General features: G+C 34.8%; 1 protein-coding gene across 1 annotated transcript; it reads left to right on the top strand.

Annotated features, from left to right (window-relative positions):
- The first annotated feature begins 326 nt into the window (after positions 1–326).
- On the top strand, positions 327–22,058 carry NUP43 (nucleoporin 43). The gene is made up of 8 exons (XM_074187806.1): positions 327–512; positions 2,131–2,253; positions 3,289–3,366; positions 5,309–5,489; positions 7,791–7,926; positions 15,270–15,421; positions 17,453–17,575; positions 21,687–22,058. Exons 1-8 carry the CDS (start codon positions 393–395, stop codon positions 21,914–21,916), a joined length of 1,143 nt encoding a protein of 380 aa, XP_074043907.1. The 5' UTR covers positions 327–392; the 3' UTR covers positions 21,917–22,058.
- Positions 22,059–23,891: the final 1,833 nt, after the last annotated feature.

The raw sequence follows: 23,891 nt of genomic DNA, 5'->3' as shown, positions 1-23,891 counted from the left end.
AAAACTTAAAAAACTAAAAAAAGTTAAAAAAGCTAAAAAGAAAGTCCAAAAAAACTAAAATGAAAAAAAGCAAGTCAAAAAAACTTAAAAAAACTCAAAAAGTAAAAAAAACCTAAAAAAGAAAGTAAAAAACACTAAAAAAAATAAAAAAAAGCTACGAAGTCCAAAAAAACTAAAATAAAAAAAGAAAAGTAAAAAAAACTAAAGAAAGTAAAAAAAATTAAAATAAAAAAGAAAGTAAAACAAACAAACAAAAAAAGAAGTTTGTCTCTCTCCGGCCGCCGTCCCCCGCGTGTCCTTTCTTAGCCAATGAGGAGGCCGGGCAGGTGGGCGAGCAGGCCGGAAGAGGCGGGCCTAGGGATTGGGCGCGCGGTGGAGTTGAGGCCTCAGCCATGGAAGAGATCTTTGCCAAGTTCGTATCTCAGAAGATCAGCAAGACCCGCTGGCGGCCGGTGCCCGCGGGGAGCCTGCAGCCTGCCGAGACCTTCGCCACCGGCTCTTGGGACAACGAGGTAAGCTCCCCGGCCCAGTGTCGGGGCTGCCACCCTCCTCCTCCCCGCGCCCGGCCCTGCCTTGGGCCCATCCTGAAAGCACCGCGCCCCAGCCGCAGGTAGGGCGAGGAGGGCGGTGAGCGAGCCTCCGTGCCAGGCTCTTCCCCTTTTGTTGCGCCGGTGCCCCTGGCATGCTTCCTAGCGGAGACGGATGAATCCTGGGAGGGGGCACGATTGTACCGACTCCCGCCCACCAGTGAGCGGAGACCCCGAGCCCGGCCGGCCACCTCTGCCTCCGGATTCACCCTCCGGCCCCCGAATGCCTTCCCTCCGACATCGCTCACACTTTATCCTGCTTGTAAAAAGTCGTGGGCATCCTGCAACTCCGTTAGAGCGGTAGCTCCTTGAAGGCAGGGATTAAGCCTTTTTTGCTTTGTTTTTCTCTTTTTAATACAGTGTCAGGCATATGGTACACAACTTAATAAATGCTAACAGAGGTATATTTAAGGGGGACTTATTCATTCATTACTTTTAAAACATTTTTTTCCCATAGGCAATCATTTTCTCTAGCAATGGGGGGGGTGGTCGAAGAGAAAAATCTTGTAATACGGCCTTGTCAAGCAATGTCTAAAAATGTTGCTCATAAATTACATTTTTCTTTTTTTTTCTTAAGGTTTTTGCAAGGCAGTGGAGTTAAGTGGCTTGCCCAAGGCCACACAGCTAGGTAATTATTAAATGTCTGAGGCCGGATTTGAACTCAGGTACTCCTGACTCCAGGGCCCGTGCTCTATTCACTGTGCCATCTAGTTGCCCCTAAATGTGTTTGTTTTAATAATTTTCTTATGCACTTATTTTGTTTCTTGTAGTTATTCTTCTACATGTGTGGTCTGAAATATTATTCTGAAAGTGGGCATCTTTCCTTACTTTCTTATCTCTTTGCATTGATTGCTCCTCACCTATTACAGTGCCTTCCTCATAATAAAGATGCTTAATTATTCTGTTAAATGATAAGAACTCCTATATAAATTCCAAAAATTTTGTGCCTTTGTGATAATGGTTGTCCTGTTAGTATCAGTGCCTGAAACAATACATAATGATAATAATGAATGATGCCCATATGTATTCATTGAAATACTTATTTACCCCATTCCCCACCCTCTCCTTCCTAGGGTTCCTACAGATTGGAAACTACTTTAGTGCTTTAAACTCAACAAATAATTGGTAATTCATAAATGAAACATCATATATTTGTTAATAGCTTTTTTAAAAATTACATGTAAAGATAGTTTTCAGGGGCAGCTAGGTGGCGCAGTGGATAGAGCACCGGCCCTGGAGTCAGGAGTATTTGAGTTCAAATCCGGCCTCAGACACTTAATAATTACCTGTGTGACCTTGGGCAAGTCACTTAACTCCATTGCCTTGCAAAAAAAACCCTAAAAAAAGATAGTTTTCAATATTCATTTCTATAATATTTTCAGTTCCAAATTTTTCTCCCTCTCTCCCTTTCCTCTCCCTACTCCAAAATAGCAAGTAATCTGATATAGGTTCTATAAAAACATAGTATATTTGAAGTGAACAAAGATTATCATTTTATAAAATGGACTTACTCTGTCATGACAAAAATGCTGTTAATTTATAGGAAAACAGTGTTTCTCTCTGGTGTATTGGAGATTTTGGTAACTTGAGTTCTGATGGAGTATTTGAAGGAGATCATCAATTATTGTGTGATATCAAACATCATGGTGACGTAATGGACTTGCAGGTAACCTAGACATTTTAAGACTTAAAATGTTATCAAATATTATTTCTGTAAAGATAGATTCCTGTGGTCCAGAGTTAATCTGTTGTTCACTTTTCTAGGGTCAAGAATAATTTAAGAAAACCTGAATTTATATAAACATCCATTTATCATAATAACTTTTGGTATAGTAATTTTTCAAAATGCTTTCATTAGTTTGCACTTATTGATGAGGAAAGGCAGTAGTTTCAAACTGGAATAAGCAACAGAAAGCTTTTGGTTTCATATAATTTACAAGATTTTAGCCTAATCTTTAAGCCTTATTCTCCTGCCATGTCTACTTTATAGAGTTGTAAGGAAAATAAATTGTAATTCACTACATAAGAAGCATCAAGACTCAGTGGATGAAAAGCTGGCTTTAAGATTGGAAAGACCAGGTTCAATTTTATCTCAGTCAGTGAATTACAAACTAGCAGCTGATCTGTGTTGCCAATTTGCAAATATAAGAATTTTATTCACTAATGAAATTATGGGTTCAGATTTACCCCCACTACATCCTCCAAAAAACCACTAGATAAATATGAATTTTTTTAATTTTGTGAATTTCTCTGAGCTTCAGTTTGTTTTTTGATTTTGTCTATGAGATTTTCTGACAAAGGTGCTGGAGAAGTCTGCCTTTCCTTCTCTAGTAGATTAAAGCAAAAGTGATTTGCTCAGGGTCACAAAACTAGTAAGCGTCTGAGGCCAGATTTCAATTCAGATCTTTTTGACTTCAAGCCCAGTAGTTCTAACCACTGAACCACCTAGCTCCCCTTACCTCAGTTTACTTCTCTATATACATTAGAAATAACATTTGCCAGGTCTGACTCACTGAAATGTGAGAATAAAATGAAAGAATACATTTGAATTTACAGACTGTATAAAATGTAAAATGTTATACAAATTATCATTGTCTCTTTTATGTTTAAAATTTTGGTTGTGTTTATCACTAGGTAAATTATATATGATCCCTTACTAATATTTTGAATCTGTAATAAGCAGGATTTTTCTACTGCTTAGTTTTTGGACCAGGAAAGAATTGTAGCTGCTTCATCGACAGGATGTGTAACAATTTTTCTTCACCATCCAAATAATCAGGTAAATAGCATTTTTTACAAAAATTGAACTTTTAAACTAGCTAAATATTTTCCTACTGAATAAGGAATTACACTTTATTATCCTAAAAATCCTAAAATGTGAATAAAATATTCATATTAGCATGGACTTTAATCAAAAGGTAAAAAAAATAAATTATTCGGACATGATTGTAAATACCTATAATCCCAGCCACCAGGAAAGCTGAGACTGATAGATTTCTTGATATTTAGAGTTATGAATTGAGTGTCCAAACTAAGTTTAGCATTAAGTAAGGGAGCTACCAAGTTGCATAAGGAGGGGCAAACTTGGCACAGGTTAGAAACGAAGCAAATTAAAGTTCTCATTTCAAGAACAGTCACACTGGGTCCATGACTAGTTCTTATATTCCTGGTTAAAGTAGGTAGCTTCAGTCTTTTTTTTATATAATATTCTTTACCATTGAGTAGTGAAAATTTTGTTAATCTAAATCTGATGCCATCTTTAGTCAGTAACTACAATAACGTCACTTTGCCTTGATAGTTCCTTTATCTTTTTCTCAGAGGAAAATAAGAGCATATGTTAACTCACTTGAAATAATTTCACTAATAGCACTGAGATTTTTACTGTAAAGAGCAGATGGTGAAATAGTGGCAAATCTTCATACGAAATGCCCTTTAAAAAAAATCTATATATAGTTTGTTGACCTTCAGAAAATAATAAAGGACACTCTGATAAGAAAAGCTTGTAGGTTCATGTACTAGAATAGAGTCATACACAGCTTGTAGCTAGAAAACAAAGCCTCTTGGGATTTTTTATTCATCCCATGCCTATCTTAATGATGGGCACATTTCATAAAGTCAAGAATGAAAAATATTTAAATAATGTAAACTGTGGCTTTTCTTTTGTTGGTGACATTTACAGAAAATGTAAACTTTTTGCCTCTTTTTTAATTAATATTTTTCCCCAGTTACACGCAAAAATTATTATTTTTTTTTTAGGGCTTTTGCAAGGCAAATTGGGGTTAAGTGGCTTGCCCAAGGCCACACAGCTAGGTAATTAAGTGTCTTGAGGTCAGATTTGAACTCAGGTACTCCTGACTCCAGAGCCAGTGCTCTATCCACTGTGACACCTAGCCTCCCCAAAAATTATTTCTAATATTTTATTTTAAAACTTTGAGTTCCAGATTCTTTCCCTTCTCTCCTACCTCAGCCCACTTAATTGAGAAAGCAAGCAATTTGATGTGTTTTAAATGTGTAGTCATGTAAAACATTTCCATAATAGTCAAAAACATGTGATTTCTGACAGTAACCTGATTGCTCTAAGAAAATTAGTTATTTTTGAGCACAGTAATCATGGATATCTAATAACTGCTTTTTTTTTTCCCAAGGCAAATGGGGTTAAGTGGCTTGCCCAAGGCCACACAGCTAGGTATTTATTAAGTGTCTGAGACCGGATTTGAACCCAGGTACTCCTGACTCCAAGCCTGGTGCTTTATCCACTATACCACCTAGCTGCCCCATAATGACTGCTTCTTTAATAGAAAGACAAATGAAGTAAATGGAAATGTTTATATGCAGTAATTTGAACAATTTTGGAAGTCTTTCTTACTTGAGTGCTTTTTAGCCACTTTGATAATAAGAGGTATTCCAAGATGAAAAATATGCTACCCTGTCATTTAAAAACATTTCTTTAAAAAAATATATCCAATGGCTGGATGTTTGCAAAGTGTGTTTCCTAGTCATCATCCTTACATTTTCTGTGAAATATAAAGGATATTAGAAACAGGAAAACAAAAGTGTTTTTACCTTTGCTTATTTTAGGTATATTCAAATTTCCTTCAAACTTGGAAGTACTGTGTCATGAGAAGAAAAATTTGCTACCTTTATTATTTGGTAACTTGATTTTTTTGGTATTGTCAAATGATTTTAAGTTGTTTTTCTTCACTTTCCTCTATTCTACACAGACTCTTTCAGTCAGCCAGGAATGGATAAGGGCCCACTACCATATTGGCCCAGGTAGTCCTTCCTATAGGAGTGCACCATGTACTGGTATTGTATGCAACAGTCCAGAGATTGTTACTGTTGGAGAAGATGGCAGAATCAATCTCTTCAGAGTTGATTATAAGGAAGCTGTACGGACAATCGGTAAGATAAATGATTAGTTCATTTTCTTTGGTCAATAAGTAATATCTTCCTTTGCTTTATGAACCATAATACCACCTTGCTCTGAGGAGTACAAAAGATGTAGAAAAAAATCTCTGTCCATAATTTAGTTTGGGACGGCAAACATATAAATAATATGATAAAAGATAATATATGAATGATATATATATATATGAAATGCTTTTGGATTTACAGAGGAAGGGGAAAATGTTTTTGCTTGAGGTGATCTAGCAAGACAACATGGAGGAGAGTACTTTGAGATGGAATTTGAAGAATGGGTAGAATCTTGATAGATTGAATGGGAAAATAAATTTATGGGCAGTAAGACTGGCTTGAACCAAAGAGAAAGAAGCCAGGAAGCACAGTGTGTTTGGAAAATAGTAGTGCAGAATCTTGGAGATGTAGCATGAGATAAAATTTAAAGGAAGTTTGGGACTGGGTGTTGAGGGAATTTGAATGCCTATCCAAAGATAAATTAGCTAGAGAAAGCTACAGAGTGATATTTTATGAAGATTAATTTGGCAGAAATGTTTCAGATTAATTTGAAGGGGGAAAAATCTGGATATTTTTACAGGAAGTCCAGAAATGAAATGACTGCCTGAGTTATGGTAAATAATAGGAAAGAACATTTGCAAGAACTCTTAAGATGGAACCTGGAGAGGATATTGGGAATATTGAAGGTCAAGGACTAGTCAAAAATCCCAAAACTTTGAGCCTGGTTGAATTATGATGATATCAACAGAGATAGAGAAGAAATAAGGATGCAACAATATGCTGTAGTGAGAAAGACTTCTTGATTTTGGTTTTGTTACTTATATGTGTGACCTTGGGCAAATCATTTTACTTTCCAGACTTTGGAAAAATCTAAGTAATTAGAGGTAAATTTTTTTGAATTACAGTTATCCCTTTCACATCACAGAGGTTAGGGGGTGGGACCCCCCCCCCATGATCTGAAAAACCGGTGTAAAAATTTTTTGATCCTCTCTTTATACCAAAGATGTCTGATTTTTTTGCTTTTTTTTTTTATGGAGTGTTTACAGTACCTTATTATAAAATTTAGGTTGTTATTATATACTGTACATATAATTTGTGCATTTCTGAGTTTCTAGAACCCTTTTCTAAGTTGTCTGCTGACCTTTGTGTGTTGTCTGCAACATCCCCAAAACTTACCTAAAATTCTTATTTCTCATGTTAGCCCTCAATATATCAAAACTGATGGGGAAAGTTGTGATGTGAAAGGGTAGCTGTATATAGAGGTGCTAGTTAAAGCAGTGAAAGTGAGTAACAGAAGAGAGCAGGTAAAAGTATGCAGTGTGTGTGATACATAATTAATGCTTTAAGACTAAAATTGTTTTTTAAAGAAGAGTAAGAATTCTCAGTTCAAATGGGAAAAAAAGATATACCTATCAATCACATAATTTAAATTTTCTGTTTTTACTTAATTGTACTACTCCTTTTCCCCCAGATTAACTTTACAATTGTCCAGTCTTATATGTAAGTGAAAACCAGAACTGGCTCAGTGGGTATAATTAAATTTAATGTTGTTTTTCTTTTTTTTTTTTCAGTGGTTGGATGAGTCAGGAATAGCTTTTACATTTATAAATAGTTTTATTGTATTTTTAAAAATGTAAAAATCATTCTAAACCTACTAGAAGTTAAGAAAAAAAACCCGGGGTAAACCAGAATCCTGTAGGTTGGAGTTTAATTACTTATTCATGTCTTGGTTTTCAACTTAAAATAGATCATAGCTTTTAACATAAACCTTTTGTAAAGCAATTAACTTTATACAATGAAGAATTCTTTTATCATAATTCATTCTTTCATCAGTTAACAATTATTTTCTTAAACATCTCTTCCATGTATAGCTCTATTCTTATTCTCATTAAAATTTATAAGTTACTTATACAGATGAAATGAAATTCATTTAAGAATTGTAGACTGGAATCGTTAGGGAAAAGCTGATGGGGGAAGCTAAAATTGAACTGAACTTGAAAGAATGAGAAATTAGGTAAAAATGAAGACTTTTTTGTTGTTGATCAGGCAATGAGGACAGTGACCTGACTTAAAAGAACGAACAGTTATTTAGAAGAATAGTGTTAAGTAGAGGGAGTCAAATTAACATTTTGATTTTTTAATCAGAGACTTCAAAATCTTCCTTTACTAATAATATCCTTAATTATTTGAAAGATTTAACTTGGATTTCATCTTAAAAGTATTGGAAGAAATATGTGGTTGCAATAAAGAAAAAAATAACTACTGATAATGCAGTTTTCTTCATTTTAGATAATGCAGACAGCAGTACACTCCATGCAGTGACCTTCCTTCGAACTCCTGAGATTCTCACAGTAAATTCAATTGGACAGTTAAAGATATGGGATTTCAGACAGCAAGGAAATGAACCCTGTCAGATACTGTCACTGTAAGTTTTGATACAGGATTTGTTTTCTACTGCATATATCCTGCCACAAATGCTTTTTCTTGGTGCTACATTGTTGTAGGAAGGGTGATCTTGGTTTTTTTAAAAGGCTATAAGATAGTATCAGACTCTACAAAGATGGAAAAGTTTTCATTTTTGTACCTGGTAGTAGACTGTTTATAATCATAATGGCAGGTTAAATTTTATTTATTTAAGGCAATAGGGTTAAGTGATTTGCCCAAGGTCACACAGTTAGGCAATTATTAAGTGTCTGAGGCTGGATTTTGAACTCTGTTCCTTCTGACTCAAGGCTGGTGCTCTATCCACTGCACCACCTAGCTGCCCTTCCATTGCTTTTTACTCTTTTTAGGTGATCCTACTCATAATCTGCTGTTCTCCTTCTACATAATCGTTTTCAAATGAGTTTAAGCTTTAAAAGGTTGTTGGCTTTGGCCTCAATAACCTTTTGCTTGTCAAAGAGATCCATCTGATTTATTGCTAGGTAAAGATTCCATGTTCTTTTCTTACCTTCTTGTGGAAACTGCTTTACATTGGTTAGATTTCAGGAACTAGTGATACTCAAAATCAGTACCTAGACTTTCATTTTTCATTTTTTATCTAGCTCATTTATGCTGTAATTATTTAACTTATTTTTTCCTTTTTTTTAATTCATGTCAAGTTAGCAAACATTTATTAAGTGCTTGAGGATTCCAAGAAAAGTAAAAATGATATTTGCCCTCAGAAATGGGAGAAACAAGATCTAAACAACTATGTACAAACAAGATAGCTATATTGATATATTGATCGTGCTAGTAGTTATGATAAATTGGAAATAATCTCAATTGAGAGGCACTAACAATTAAAGGAGTATAAAAGGCTTCGCACACAAGTAGGATTTTAGTTCAGACATGAAGGAAGCTAGGGGACAGATGAGGAAGAAAATTCTAGGTATGATAATAATAAAAATAATGTTTGTCTTTCATTTTTGAAGAAGACCATGACATCAGGGAGATGATGCCATTACAAGCACATGAACTGGATTTTAGTCAGAGGGTCTGTGCTAAGTCACTAACCTCACTTTGTCCTCCAGAGCCATCTGGGGATATGAGTCAGGATGACTGGAGATGGCCCTGGTTGTGAGGTGATTGGGGATATGTGACTTGCTTAAGGACACATAGCTTTAAACATCAAGTGTCTGAGGATGGATTCAAACTCGTCCTGATTCCAAGACCAGTGCTCTATCCACTGCACCACCTATTGACAACTAGTGAAAATATTCAAGAGTCAAAAAATGGAATTCTTCAGGAACAGAGAAGAAGTGAATATCACTGTATTATAGAGTACATTAGAGGATATAAGAAAATTGGAAAAGTAGGTAGAGGCCAGCTTATGAATGACTTTAGATATCAGCTAGGATTTTATATTTAATCATGGAGATAATAAAGAGTCACTAGGATCTTTTGAATGGGAGGTAACATGGACAGATATGTGCTATAGGAAGATCACTGAAAACTGAATGGAGGCCTGAATGGAGTAAGATTTAAGGTAGAGGATCCAACCAGTAAGCTATTAGAATCATCTAGGTATGAGGGAATAAGGGCTTGCTCCCAGATTGTTGCAGTATCAGAAGAGGAGTGGTATTTGAGAAATGTTGTGAACACAAAATTGACACAACTTTGTCACATATAGAAAAGGAGAAAGTGAATCAAGTTTAGAGCAGGGGTAGGGAATTCTGCCAGGGGCCTTTTGGATATTTGTTAACATCATTCATCTGTTATATTTAGTCAAACATTTAATTCAACCCTAAAAACTCCTAGATTTATTGAATTTTCAGTTCATCTATGTTTGCCATGGCAATGACCATGGGCACTTCACCTTGGACCTGATATAACCCGCTGGCTGGACATTCCCTGCTTCTGGTTTAGAATCTGGATAACTAAGGAGTATAGTACTGTTACTAATTATAAGGAAGTTAGGAAGAGGAGAAGATTTAGAGAGGAAGGATAATTTGTTAGTGATTTTGAACTCTACTTATATCTAGGTGCTAGTCTGATTTCTTCCATACAGATGCTTACAAAGTGTGCCAATGAATCATCCAAGATGCATAGCCATATCAGAGAATCATTTAACTGAAAACAAAAGCCCTGTAGATTTAAATGGTTACAGTAGAGCAAGAAAATGACAGAAAACTATCTTAAAGGCTTAAAAATAGCACATTTATCTTACTACCAGTTTGCTTCCTAAAAATGATTGCTGATAAAGGTTTCTCATTTAGACAAACACTAACATGAACCTTAGCCATTGTTTAAAACAACTTAAGTATCTGACCCTGTTAAGGCATACCTCATTTTATTGTACTTCACAGAGTGCTTTTTTTTTTTGGAAATAAATTGGAGGTTGTGGCAACTCAACTGCATGTGCAGACATATGTGTTACATTTTGGTAATTCTCATAATATTTCAAACTTTTTCATTATTATATCCGTTAGGGTGATCTTTGAAATTTCCTAATATCATTTCTTTAAGGACACTACAAACTGCATCCATGTTAGAATAGAGAACTTTTTCGATAAATATTGTATGTGTTCTGACTGTTATATTGATCTGTCATTCCCTTCCTTCCTATTCTCTGAGTCACAACATTATTGAAATTAGGCCAATTAATAACCCTATAATGGCTTCTTAAGTACTCAAGTGAAAGGAAGAGTCAATAGGGCAGGCTTCATTGTCTTCTTTTTAGAAATTACTATTCCAACCTTAAGTAACCACCACCCTGACCAGTCAGCAATTAGTATTGAGGTAAGACCCCTCCATCAGGAAAACAATTGTAGTTATTTAATCCATTCTGACTCTTCATGGATCAAATTGGGGTTTTCTTTGCAAAAATACTGGAGTAGTTTGCCATTTCTATCATCAGCTTTCTATCTGCAGATGAGGAAACTGAGGAAAACAGAGTTGAGTGACTTGCCCAGGGTCACAAACTAGTAAGTACCTTAGACCAGTTTTAAACTCAGGAATGGAAGTCTTCCTGACTTCAGACCTGACATTGTATCCACAGTGACAGTTCAATACTGAGCAAAAAAGATTACGATTCACTAAAGGCTCATATGATGGTTTGCATTTTTTAACATTAAAGGATTTTTAAATTAAGGTATATACATTGTGTTTTAGATAGAATATTATTGTACAGTTAATATAGAATATAGTATAGTGTTAACATAACTAATCACAATATCTCCCAAGTATGCCTATATGGTTTACCTGATGGTGGTCTGAAATCTACTTGTTCCTTTTGTTTACCCACCATTCAGTACCTGTGTTGTAGTATCTTTATGCAAAGGGGTAAATTTTACCTTAGGCTACTCTCAACATCCTCTACCCTCAAATCGTTGCCAGCCTCCCCTACCTATCTGTCCTTCCAGGGAGAAACAATTTATTCACCTTAAAAATATACATATAAAATCCAGTGTCCCCACATCAGGTACAGAATGGTTTTATTTTTGATCATGATGTTATTTTCCTCACCTATGACTTTTTTTTCCCTCGAAAGAAGAATATGAAAACTCATCAGGCAAAAACTTCAGGGATCGCTGAGTGGGTATAGGAAGGCTTGGGACTCAGATCCAAGCTCAGACACTTAGCAGCTATGGAATCCACCTCACTGACCTCAATTGGACTCAGTCTTCTTAGCTCTGAAATAGACATAACACCAGTACCTTCCTCATTGAGTGAGATACAGCATTTATACAGTATTCAGCACTTAGGAGATGCTAGATCAATGTTTTTCATTCTCCCCTCCCCCCTGACCTTAGATTTCCCAAACTTGGGCCATATTTTCCATTAAAGTTTTTGCCTTACTTTCCTATATTTTCCCACGGATTGAAGACATCAAAAGTCAAAATATATGTTAAATTGGTTAGGAGAATCTTGTCAAGTTGTTTTTTGGGGTGGTTTTTTGTTTTTTGCAAAATTTATCTTTAGTAGATTTTAGTACATTTCTCAAAGAATCTTCTCTTTGTCCTAATAATCATGAATATTACCAGAAGAGATAACTGTCTCACAACATGTTTTTAGTATCCTTTCTGTGTTCATTGAAACCAACTCTGGCAGCTCTTTTATCTCTCTCCAAGGATGACTTTCAAGGTTTTCTTCTGTTTAGCCATTTCCATATACTTTCTGGTTGTAGTTAACAATGATATCAATATTGAATTGGTTAATTTCCTCTTAAAATATGTTAAATTGTTATTAGATTTCTCATATTTTGCCATTACAAAAGCAAGAGAATCATATGGGGCCAAAAACCATTTTAACATTTCATTGTGGTGTAGGGGTGACAGTGGATTGCCTAAAGCTGTGCTAGTGTGATAAAAGTTCTGGTAGTTTATACAAGATTGAAGAGCTTTGAGATACATTGGCTGCTGTCCAAGGGCAAGGATCATCATCAGAGTAGCTTGAATGATAAATCTTTTATTAATGGCAATGAGGCAGAACCTTTTTAAAAATTAAATGAATCAGACAAAACTAGGTGGAGCAGTAGATAAGAGCACTGGTCCTGGAGTCAGGAGACCTGAGTTCAAATCCAGCTTCAGACACTTAATAATTACCTAGCTGTGTGACTTTGGACAAGTCACTTAATCCCATTGCCTTGCAAAAAAACCCCCAAAAAAATAAAAGATGGAAATTAGAAGATAAAAGATGTAAAGTTATTTAGCACATTTATAACAAATCGTAGATGAAGTAATTAAACTTTTTTTATCCTAAATTGTTAATTCCTTGAGAGCAGAAACTATCTTCCTCTTTTTGTATCCCTAGCACAGTACCTACATATAGTAGACACTAAATAAATGTTTTTAATTGATTGATTAACTTTGAAAAATGGAAAATGTATCAAAATAAAATAATGCCTCTGATGATTGTGATTTCTTATATACTGTGAAACAGTAATGAGACACATACAAAGGGAACAAAAAAGCCCAGAAACCTCAACCAGCAAATAATCTTCTGGCCAAGCAATGTGACAGCCATGACCAATATGAGTTTAGCATAACCATTCATTTATAGCTTTTTTACTTTGCATACTTTATTTCATCTGTTGGATGCTGTTATCACTACTATTATTATTATTATCTTTTACAGAAAGGGAAACTCAAACTCAGATTAAGTGAATTACTAGGATTACCCAGTTAGTAAGTTTCTGAAGCAAGATTTGAATCCAGTTTGTCTTGAGTCCAAGTCTAGTACTGTCTACTTGGGAATGATCTCATTTACAAAATTATGGATGTTTCCTGGGCCTTTTTCTGTCTCTACATGTTCTCTCTTGGTAACAATCATTTTTTATTAGTTTGATTATCACTTTATGAAGACGACAAAGAGATAGTACACAGGCCAAGTCTTGCTTCTGAGCATCACCAACTATTGGACATTTCAAATGATGTCCTAAAGACATCTCAAACTCAACATTTTTTCTTTTTTTTGGATTTTGGCAAGGCAAGGATGTTAAGTGACTTGCCCAGGGTCACACAGCTAAGTAAGTATTAAGTATCTGAGGTTAGATTTGAACTCAGATCCTCCTGACTCCAGGGTCAGTGCCTTCAAGCTCAACATTAACAAAAGAGAACTCATTAATTTTCCTTCCAAACCCTCACATGATATCTCATACCAAGTCCTTTCTTTCTGCTCACATAGCCAGAGAAAGCTTGACTTGACACTCAGCTAAGTCATATCACACCAAGGACATTTATAGCTGAAGTCTCAAAAAAAGGAAACAAGAATGTTCTTGAGGACAGGCACTTAAGATTTTTTGGGGTGATCTTTGTACCCTAGTGCCTTGTAAAGTACATGATAGAAGGTACTTTATAAATAACTTTTTGAATAATTGACATGGAACACATTTCTCAGAGTTTCCAAAGAAATCTGCTATCGTTATTGTTGTAAGAACTGCTGAATTAAACTTATGACGTTAAGTACCGAAAACATTAAATTAGCATTTGAAAATGATACTTAACTTGAGAAATTGAGAATAACTGAATTTGAACATAGAAGAACCATGAGAAGAAACAGACATAATATTGAGTTTGTATCACTTTTCAAGATGTTTCAAAAAGAAATTTCATTCAAATATCTTTGCAAGTTGTATCATAATTAAATTAGTACTTGTTTCTATAAATCACTTTGCATTCATATAATGCAATATTTATGTGTGTTTATATCTGTGCAAACACACACACACATTTGCTGACTAAAACAAGATTTTCCTAGGCAAAAATCAAGTATTCTTTTAAAAATTTCACATAGCATCTTTTTTTTATAGCATCTTTAATAAGGAGTGGTTTGAATTAAAATATTTCACAAATGACTCGTTTTTATCTCACTTATGTGAATATGGTTGAAGATTTCAACTAATATACTGAATAAATGTTATCTTGTCCAGTTCATTATATCAGTCTTTTTCTTGAATCCAAATGCAACTTATACATGTTGTTAAGAGGAAGCTTTAAAAGACTTCTTTTTAAGAGATGGTGCACAACATGCACTAAAAGCATAGGTGTAGGAGGCTTTGAAACTAAAATGTTGCCTCATGCTAATGTATTCATGACTAACAAGCTTCCTGGATAATTGTGCCTTTTATTCCAGGTTTTCTAAATATTTTTAAAGTACATCTAATTAAGTTTTGAAATTACTAAGGTAAGGTTAGTTGATAAGACACTAGAAGCACATTTTGGCTTGAGGTAGGGAAAAAACTTTGTAACAATTAGAACTAATAAAAAAAAAAAGAAGGATCCCTACTTACTGGAGCAAAAGCTGGATGACCATTTATGAAGAAGTTGTAGAAAGTATTCTTGTTAGGTGAAGATACAATTAGATTTCTTCTGATTCCCTTCCAAATCAGATTCTGTGCTGGCTTGTTTTTTTTTTTTTGTTTGTTTTTATTTTTTGCTCAGGAGTCTATATTTTTTCAAGTGGATTCTTTTTTTTTTTTTTTTTAGATTTTTTCAAGGCAGTGGGGTTAAGTGGCTTCCCCAAGGCCACATGGCTAGGTAATTATTAAGTGTCTGAAGTCGGATTTGAACCCAGGTACTCCTGACTCCAAGGCTGGTGCTCTATTCACTGTGCCACCTAGCCGCCCCAGTGCGCCACCTAGCCACCCCTGTGCTGTTGATCAAAGAAAATGAGGTATGGCACTTGAAAGTGGCAGCTTACCTTAGGATGTTGTAGATTGAGGAGCCAATTATACTTTATAATAGACTTGTATTTGGTATGATTTTGGTCAGTGTTTTAAGATGAAATGAACTGAAGAAAAAAACTGATATATAAGTGCCTTTTTCTTTTTCCCATTTTCTTCAAAAGGACTGGAGACAGAGTTCCACTCCACTGTGTTGATAGACATCCCAACCAGCAGCATGTTGTAGCTACAGGCGGTCAGGATGGAATGTTGAGTATTTGGGATGTTAGACAAGGTAGCATGCCAGTATCTCTGCTGAAGGCTCATGAAGCTGAAAGTAAGTATTTTTGGAGTATATTTGTATTATAACTTAAAGATCAAAATTATTATGTTTTTAGATAGGGTATGCTGTTTTCCACATTTAAAGCATCTGTTAATACATACATACATATATATATATATATATATATATATATATATATATATATATATATATATATATATATTTCAAAAACAGAATTTTTCCATAACCATACTTACAAGAGAGCATAAAATATTGAGGACTACTTTCTGGGGCAGTTAGGTGGCACAGTGGAGACAGTGCCAGGCTTGAAATCAGGAAGACCTCAATTCAAACCTGTGTTTGTGTGACCCTGGGCAAGTCCTTTAGCCTTATTTGTTTCAGTTTCCTCATCTGTAAAATGAGCTGGAGAAAACACCCTACTGCCTTTGCCAAGAAAACTCCAAGAGTCAGACATAACTGAAGAACAACTTCTTTCATATTTTCTCCAGATTTGTTTCTGAGAAAAAAAATCAAATAGTCTATCTTTTTTCTCTTTATAGAAGGAAAAGAAAATATTGCATCTACAAATTCTAAGGTTTGGTTAACCCAGAAGAGGTGGTGGTCATGGTCATCCAAACTTTTAGATATCTTCTCATTTCCCTTTTTATATATCAGCCTGTCTTGCTGAAGAATGTATACCAATACCATACCTTCTAAACAGAATTTAGGATCTACTTCCTTTTGACTCCAGATTAGATCAGAGTGAACTGTTTCAAGTTGTAGAATATTTGGGCTTTGGTTTTGTTTTGAGAAAATTTGCATTTGAATATTTACCAAATCTATATGAGAAGCAGCCCTGAAGCCATGAAGACCTTGGTTCATGTCCTGCCTCTGGCACATATTGACTGGCAGACCACTTACTTTTTCAGGGCATTAAACAGCTCTCTTAAGGTAATTAATTGCAGAGAAGGTGCCACCCCACTCTGCCAGGCAGGAGTTTTCTCATAGGAAAGTTCTCTATACTAATGAAGTCACAGGTCCATTCTCTCTCTCTAACTTTGCAGTTTTGTTTGTATATAAGTTTTATTATAGTACAACACTATTCTTGTGTCTTCAGTAAAGTCTGATGACTTTTCATTATGACAGGAACAAAAAAGTCCCACTTGTTCTATCTAATGCTACCAGTTGTACAGCTACTCTGGAATTTGGGAATGCCCTTCCTAGTATCTCAGATGCATGGCTTGATCTAGGTATAGACTAGTTTAACTCTAGTTTTAGAGTTAATTCACCTCCAGAGGCTCAGTTCTATTCTTGAGGTTTAGAAAGCTACTTGTTATTTAAAGTACCCTCTGGGGCAGCTAGGTGGTGTAGTGGATAAAGCACCGGCCTTGGAGTCAAGAGTACCCGGGTTCAAATCCGGTCTCAGACACTTAATAATTACCTAGCTGTGTGGCCTTGGGCAAGCTACTTAACCCCATTTGCTTTGTAAAAACCTAAAAAAATAAAAATAAAAAAAATAAAAAAAATAAAGTACCCTCTGCATTGAGTTCTGTGTGAAGTCTCCATTCCCAGTTGATCTCTTAATAGCCCTGGACCTGAACTTGGATCAGATCATCCCTGGAAAATTCCAGATAGTTATGCATTTCACAACCTTGGAACCTATATGCCTACTATATGACAGGCATTGTGCTTGGTGCTCAGGATAAAAAGGAAAAAAGGAAAGCTCAAGAAGATTATATTTTCTATCAAGGACATAGGCAGCCAGTGTGGTTTGTGAATATAATGCATTACATTTAATTGTACTCTGGAGCATTTCAATAATGTGACTTTAATCACTGAACCCTCCCCAATTTGATTTTCACTTCACTAGCCTAAAGAAATCTTCTAGCAAGAATTATTCCACAAATAGCCTTTATTTCCATTCCATCTAGGCCCAAGACAAAGAATTTTTTTTAACAATTCATTTTATCTCTGAGTTCTAACAGTTTTTGCACAAATAATTAGGTACATTCCAATAGAACGCCATAAGATCTTTGTTAAACTAGCCTATTCCAAAATAAAACTTATTCTGCTCTCATTTTGTAGTGTGGGAAGTTCACTTCCACCCATCCAACCCAGATCATCTGTTTACTTGCTCTGAAGATGGATCCCTTTGGCACTGGGATGCCTCCACTGATGTTCCTGAAAAATCATCACTTTTTCACCAAAGTAAGAGGTCTTGAAAAATATTTTTGTGCATTAATTTTGTGATCATTTTGGAATATGTTTCTTCATGAAAGTGCTTCTGTTCCATGCCAAATGAGAAAATGTGAATCTTCATCATTAGGGAAATTACTCTCATTCTTCTGATTCACAAAGAGAATATATATATATTCTTAGTTTTGGGGCAAAGCTAGAAATTTCATTGATATTTACAAAATTCTATAATGAAGATTAATACTAGACACCTGAGGCTCTTTTTTTGTGTCTCATTGGCTTGACACTTATTGGATAGGCATTGACAAGCTTGCCAGGGAAAGAGGAAAAGGAAGAGGGAAAGAAATAGAGTATATGTTAAGCTTCTGATTTTGTTGATCACATCCTCTTAGTTCACTTTTTCTGCTTCCCAATTAGTCTCGAGGTGAGTAGAAAAAAATTAGAAATTATGTTTGTAAAAAGGAACATACATCTCCATTTAAATATTTATCACCAACTATGTGCAGATCATTGTTCTAGACAACTTTAGTCTGAAACATGAGATAGAAGGAAAAAAAATGTGAGATAGAAGTATAAGAGAAATTTAAGCAATATGTTGAATATAAGGTCATTCTCAATGAGCAATAAAGGATAGCTTTTTAGAAAAAGAGACATTTGATCTCTAGAGTTTCATGACAGGTAGGGAGAATAGGGCAAGACTTTATAGCCATAGCAAACAGTACAAACACAGACTTATATGGTGTGTATGAGGTAGAGGTACCAGAAATAATGCTAGCTGTAACATAGTGTACATGGAAGAAAATGAACCTAAGTAAAAAACAAAAAACAAAAACAAAACTAATGTTTCAGGTTACAGAGATCCTTGGATATTAAAACTTCTAGTATGAACTTTAAATGATAGTCCATAATGTTTTAAGATTTTTGGCCAAAGAAGGGCAGTGCTACATCTCTGCATAGAGGATATAAGTCTGGGAGCAGGCTAAAGAATGGCATAGAAGAGCAAGAAAAATTTAGGGAGCTTATTACAGGAGCCTATCTGAGTGGTGTGAATACCTTAGACTGGTAAGAAGAGGAAAAGAGGGGGATTTACAGGGGTAGAATCATCAGAAATTTATAATTGGTTATTAGAGGTGGGGATGAAATGAATGGAAAGGAAACATCAAAGATAACATCTAAGCATTAAATATGGGAGAGTAGATAAATGGTGGTGTTGCTGACAGAAATAGTGAATACAGAAAGAAGCAGAGTTTGGACAGACTGGTTTTGAAGTAATATTAGGATGTTCTGTAAGTAATGGGAAATAATAGATGAGATTCTGGAGAAGGCACAAGAGAATGGGAAAGCTTGGGTAAAGGAATTACAGTTAGCAATGAGTGAGAATATCTTATTGACTCAGAAGATAAGTGAATAGCTTAATGGTGAAAAGTTTTGAGAAGGAAAATTGAGGGAGTGCCTATCAGATAACCTAATTTCTTACAATAAGAAGTTGGTGTAGTGGATAAATCACCAGTCCTGGAGTCAGGAGTACCTGGGTTCAAATCCGGTCTCAGACACTTAATAATTACCTAGCTGTGTGGCCTTGGGCAAACCACTTAAACTCATTTGCCTTGCAAAAACCTAAAAAAAAAAAGAGAGGTTAAATCATTTGTTATCAAAGTTGGTGGGATTCAGTTCTTGAGATGAAATGAAAACAAAGGTTTGGAAAGATAATTGTGCAGAGTAGATTTTAAAATCTCAAAACTGAAAGAAACTGGAGGCTTTGGTATCACATTCCCAACAGCTTTTTCTTATAGACCCCTTGGGGGGGGGGGGCCTGGGGAGGGAGGAACAGCCATTAATTCCTGAGACAGCCCATAATCTTCTTTTGAATAAGAATGAAGGACAAACATTATCTTTTGAGTTGTAAAGTATTCCATAATGTATCTGGAAAGTATCTTGAATATAACAAATCACATTATTAATAAACTATATGTTTCATCACCCTAAGGTTACCATCAAAAATTTAGTATTTCTATGACAGGAATTGAAGAACGGGGCAGCTTGGTGGTGCAGTGGATAGAGCACTGACCCTGGAGTCAGAAGGACCCAAGTGCAAATACAGACTCAGACAGTTAATAATTACCTAGCTGTGTGTGGCCTTGGGCAAGGCCCATGGCCTTGCAAAACCAAAAAAGAAAAATTGAAGTACAGATTGATATTCATAGAGGACATGAAAATGTCAAAATTCTATAAAAATACTTTTGAATATTGTTACTTTGCCAAATAATAGTGAAGATTGATAATAAGTATATGCTAGGGACGGCTAGGTGGCGCAGTGGTTAGAGCACCAGCCCTGGAGTCAGGAGTACCTGAGTTCAAATCTGACCTCACACACTTAATAATTACCTAGCTGTGTGGCCTTTGGCAAGCCACTTAACTCCATTTGCCTTGCAAAAACCTAAAAAAAATACTACTGGACTTGTCAAGTGTCTTCAAAAGGAATTTACCTGTAAATCGACTTTAATTAAAATTCAGAAGTGTAATCAAAAACTATTACTTTATGAACCCTGCCTATAATATGAAAACAAAAGTACAGAACAAATGATTGAATTATGAAGGTTTGTTTGGGAAATGGAAGGGTTTATGGAAATTATTCAGGATTAGACTATTGCCACCAAAAATTACAGAAGGTTTATCATTAAGTAGGTGGATTCAGTCAATGTAGATTATGCAAGGAAATGTTGGAAACTATTTTGAGGCTGTGTGTTTTTATATTCCTACTCAAATTATACAGACTAAATACTTGCTTTTTTTTTTATTGAGAATTGACAAATATCCCTACTATAAATACAGACCTCAAAATCTCGTAGAGACTTCAAATGCTATAATATATTAAAACAAGATCATTATCAGACTATGACTACATTTCTGTGGATTAGAACACTGATTCATTAAAAACTTAAGAACAACATTTTAAATGGACATTATTGTGCTAAATATTCATAGTGCCCCAAACTATAGGAATAAAAAAGTTTGAAAATATAACTACAGTGGAGATCAAAATCATGTTAGAACAAAATGAGGTATACAAATCTATTTTCTTGAGGATACTTTCAGGGCGGCTAGGTAGCATAGTGGATAAAGCACCAGCCTTGGAGTCAGGAGTACCTGGGTTCAAATCTGGTCTCAGACACTTAATAATTACCAAGCTGTGTGGCCTTGGGCAAGCCACTTAACCCCATTGCCTTGCAAAAAACCTAAAAAAAAAGTTACACTTGAGGATCCTTTCAGAGAGTCTGAATGGTATGATCTTATACATCCAGTAACATTGTTATAAAATTTATTATTTCATTGTATGTAGAATATTGAATATAAGGGAATACATATTAGGGTAACAACTTGACCATTTGATCTTTTTTTTTCTTTTTTTGCAAGGCAATGGGGTTAAGTGGCTTGCCCAAGGCCACACAGCTTGGTAATTATTAAGTGTCTGAGGTCAGATTTGAACTCAGGTACTCCTTATTGCAGGGCCGGTGCTCTATCCACTGCACCACCTAGCCGCCCCTTGAACATTTGACCTTAAACCTATCAAAAAAAGGTGAGAATAAGATTACTCCATAGAGGTTCATTTCCAGTGCTAATTTAAAAAGAAATTTGATTATATTTCATTTTGGGTTTTCTTTTTAAATAATTATAGTTTCATTGGTTGGATAGAAAAAGACTGATAGGGTTGAAAGTTTAAAATGCCTTATCTGATATAAATTTTATGGTTATCCTATGAGATTAATTCATACTGACAAATCAGTTGTTAGGCAATTGACATATTTTGATAAGTCCTTTCTCCATGTTTTGGGATAATAGAATTACCAATCTAATTTATTTTGAGAATTAAATAAAGGCAACTAGGTGGTGCATTGGATAGAGCACTGGCCCTGTAGTCAGGAGGACTTGAGTTCAAATTCAGCCTCAGACATGTAATAATTACCTAGCTGTGTGACCTTGGACATTTAACCCATTACCTTGCCAAAAAAGAGAGAGTTGAATAGAAATAGCAAATACCTTTTAAACATATAAATGTTTGTATTATTTGAAAAGGTCACAAATATAACATCTATTTACAAAGTATTAATTATTATTTTCACAGGTGGAAGAAATAGCACATTATTATCTCATCCTTCAAGTAACCAGCATAATGTTAACCAGTCCCTTATAAGTTCCTGGCTCAGCACTGATCCTGCAAAAGATCGTATTGAGATCACTAGCTTATTGCCAAATAGGACACTGTCTGTCAACAGTTTGGATGTTTTAGGATCTTGTCTTCTTTGTGGGACAGATGCAGAAGCAATTTATGTTACCAGACAACTTTTCTCATGAATATTAAATCTCAGTTCTGTTTTTTGATTTGCCTCTTTTAACAGTATTGTCCTTTTTGAATACCAACTTGTATTTAAACTTCTCAATGGGAACCTTCATTTTAATGTGGAATCATTAGTAAATGAATACTTTTTCTTTCTGACAGTTGGATTTACCTGTTACTTAATCTAATTTCTAAGATGTGGTATGTTAAGATTTTTCATTGTGAGAACAGTGTTGATAAGACAAAAAGGTAAGTCCTCTTGTGCTATCTTTTCCTTTATCAAATGATCTCTTTTTCATTGTTGATGTGTATGAAACAAGTTAAAAGTCCAGTAGATATTTAGAAGAGCACTATCTTAGGCCCTGAAACTAACAAACCTACTCCAGTAATAGAGGAATTCTCCTTTATAATATTGGTGAACAGTGTTCTTTTCGGTTTCATGTTTCTTTTTTTTTGTTTTTGTTTTTGTAAGGCAAATGGGGTTAAGTGGCTTGCCCAAGGCCACACAGCTAGGTAATTAATTAAGTGTCTGAGACCGGCTTTAAACCCAGGTACTTCCAGGGCCGGTGCTCTATCCACTATGCCACCTAGCTGCCCCCAGTTTCATGTTTCTTTAGAAACCACTGGCCATTGTGATCTCATTTTATTTTCTTTTTCATCCTTAATCATTTATTTCCATCTATAAAACATTGGTTCCCCTATATTAGATGTATCTGTTTTTTGAGAAGAATGTTAGTTGAATCTAATAGAATAAGTATTATATTCAAAGTCTTAGAATTTGAAATGTCATTATTTTAAAAAGTTGAGAAAAATAATCTAGTTCCATTAGTAATATTTATGAACTAAACATGCTTTTAACACAAAATTTATTTTTTTGTTAAAAAAATGTAATTTAAACACTCAAAATTTGATTTTTTAAAATCCTGGCATGATTTTGTGCAAATACATTTAATGAAGTTAGAAACTTTTGTGAACTAAATTACTTTGTTATTGGATAACATATGTAAAAGTAATGAATTTTGTCACCATAGTCTTTACTCTTATTGGAAAAATAGATGGTAACATATATGAAACACAGAACACTAATGAAAATTTGTTTCAGGGGGGCGGCTAGGTGGCATAGTGGATAGAGCACCGGCCTTGGAGTCAGCAGTACCTGGGTTCAAATCCGATCTCAGACACTTATAATTACTTAGCTGTGTGGCCTTGGGCAAGCCACTTAACCCCATTTGCCTTGCAAAAACCTAAAAAAAAAAGAAAAAAATTGTTTCAAAGTTTATTGGGCCAAATAGTTTTCATTAAACTATTGAGATTTAAGTTACAGCAATGTCAACATAACAAAACTATATGTTTACTTTTGGATTTCATGAAATGTTTTTATTTAATTTTTCCATTCAAATAAATATTTTCACCAGATTTTTAATTGTTTCAGTATTATACTTCATTTATTTTCATAATAAAACTTTAAAGCTGAATACTTCTTTCCACTTTCCTCTATGAAATATAGCTATTAATTTGATTAAAGACATGTACTTAGTAATTTTGATTAAGGAGAAAAGTTAGATTAGAATTAGTAAGAAAGGATTCAGTATATGAATTCCCACTCTTTTTTTAATGACTTTAGAATTCCTGAATGTATAAATGTATTTAAATAGAGCTATATTCTTAGTTATAGTTTATGAATTTAATATTCATTATATTCCTAGCAATATTTTCCTCTCATCTTATACTATATGAAACCCTGGAATATTTGATTCCAGAATATAGGAGATTTTGCCATGTAGAAAAATGCTTCACAATCATCCTACCTCTCCAGTATTTCTGTGTAACTAATTGTCATTAGTAACCTTGTTTGACTTAACATATTTGTATGAAATTAATCAGGATAGATAGGGATGCAAAAAAAATTCGAAATCCATAAAGTTTTTAATGGTTTATCTTTAGCACGTGTTCATAAATTAAAGTCTTGGATGATTCTTATTATAAATTAAA

This window comes from Macrotis lagotis, chromosome 5 (genome assembly GCF_037893015.1).
Source record: "Macrotis lagotis isolate mMagLag1 chromosome 5, bilby.v1.9.chrom.fasta, whole genome shotgun sequence".
Taxonomy (NCBI): Eukaryota; Metazoa; Chordata; class Mammalia; order Peramelemorphia; family Peramelidae; genus Macrotis; species Macrotis lagotis.
Note: the sequence above shows the minus strand (reverse complement) of the source record. Positions and strands in the feature narration are given on the sequence as shown.

Coding starts and splice junctions, on each gene's coding strand:
- NUP43 (XM_074187806.1), top strand. CDS start 393: ATGGAAGAGATCTTTGCCAAGTTCGTATCTCAGAAGATCAGCAAGACC. Junction 5,490..7,790: donor GGAAGCTGTACGGACAATCG/GTAAGATAAATG, acceptor TCTTCATTTTAG/ATAATGCAGACAGCAGTACA. Junction 15,422..17,452: donor GAAGGCTCATGAAGCTGAAA/GTAAGTATTTTT, acceptor CTCATTTTGTAG/TGTGGGAAGTTCACTTCCAC.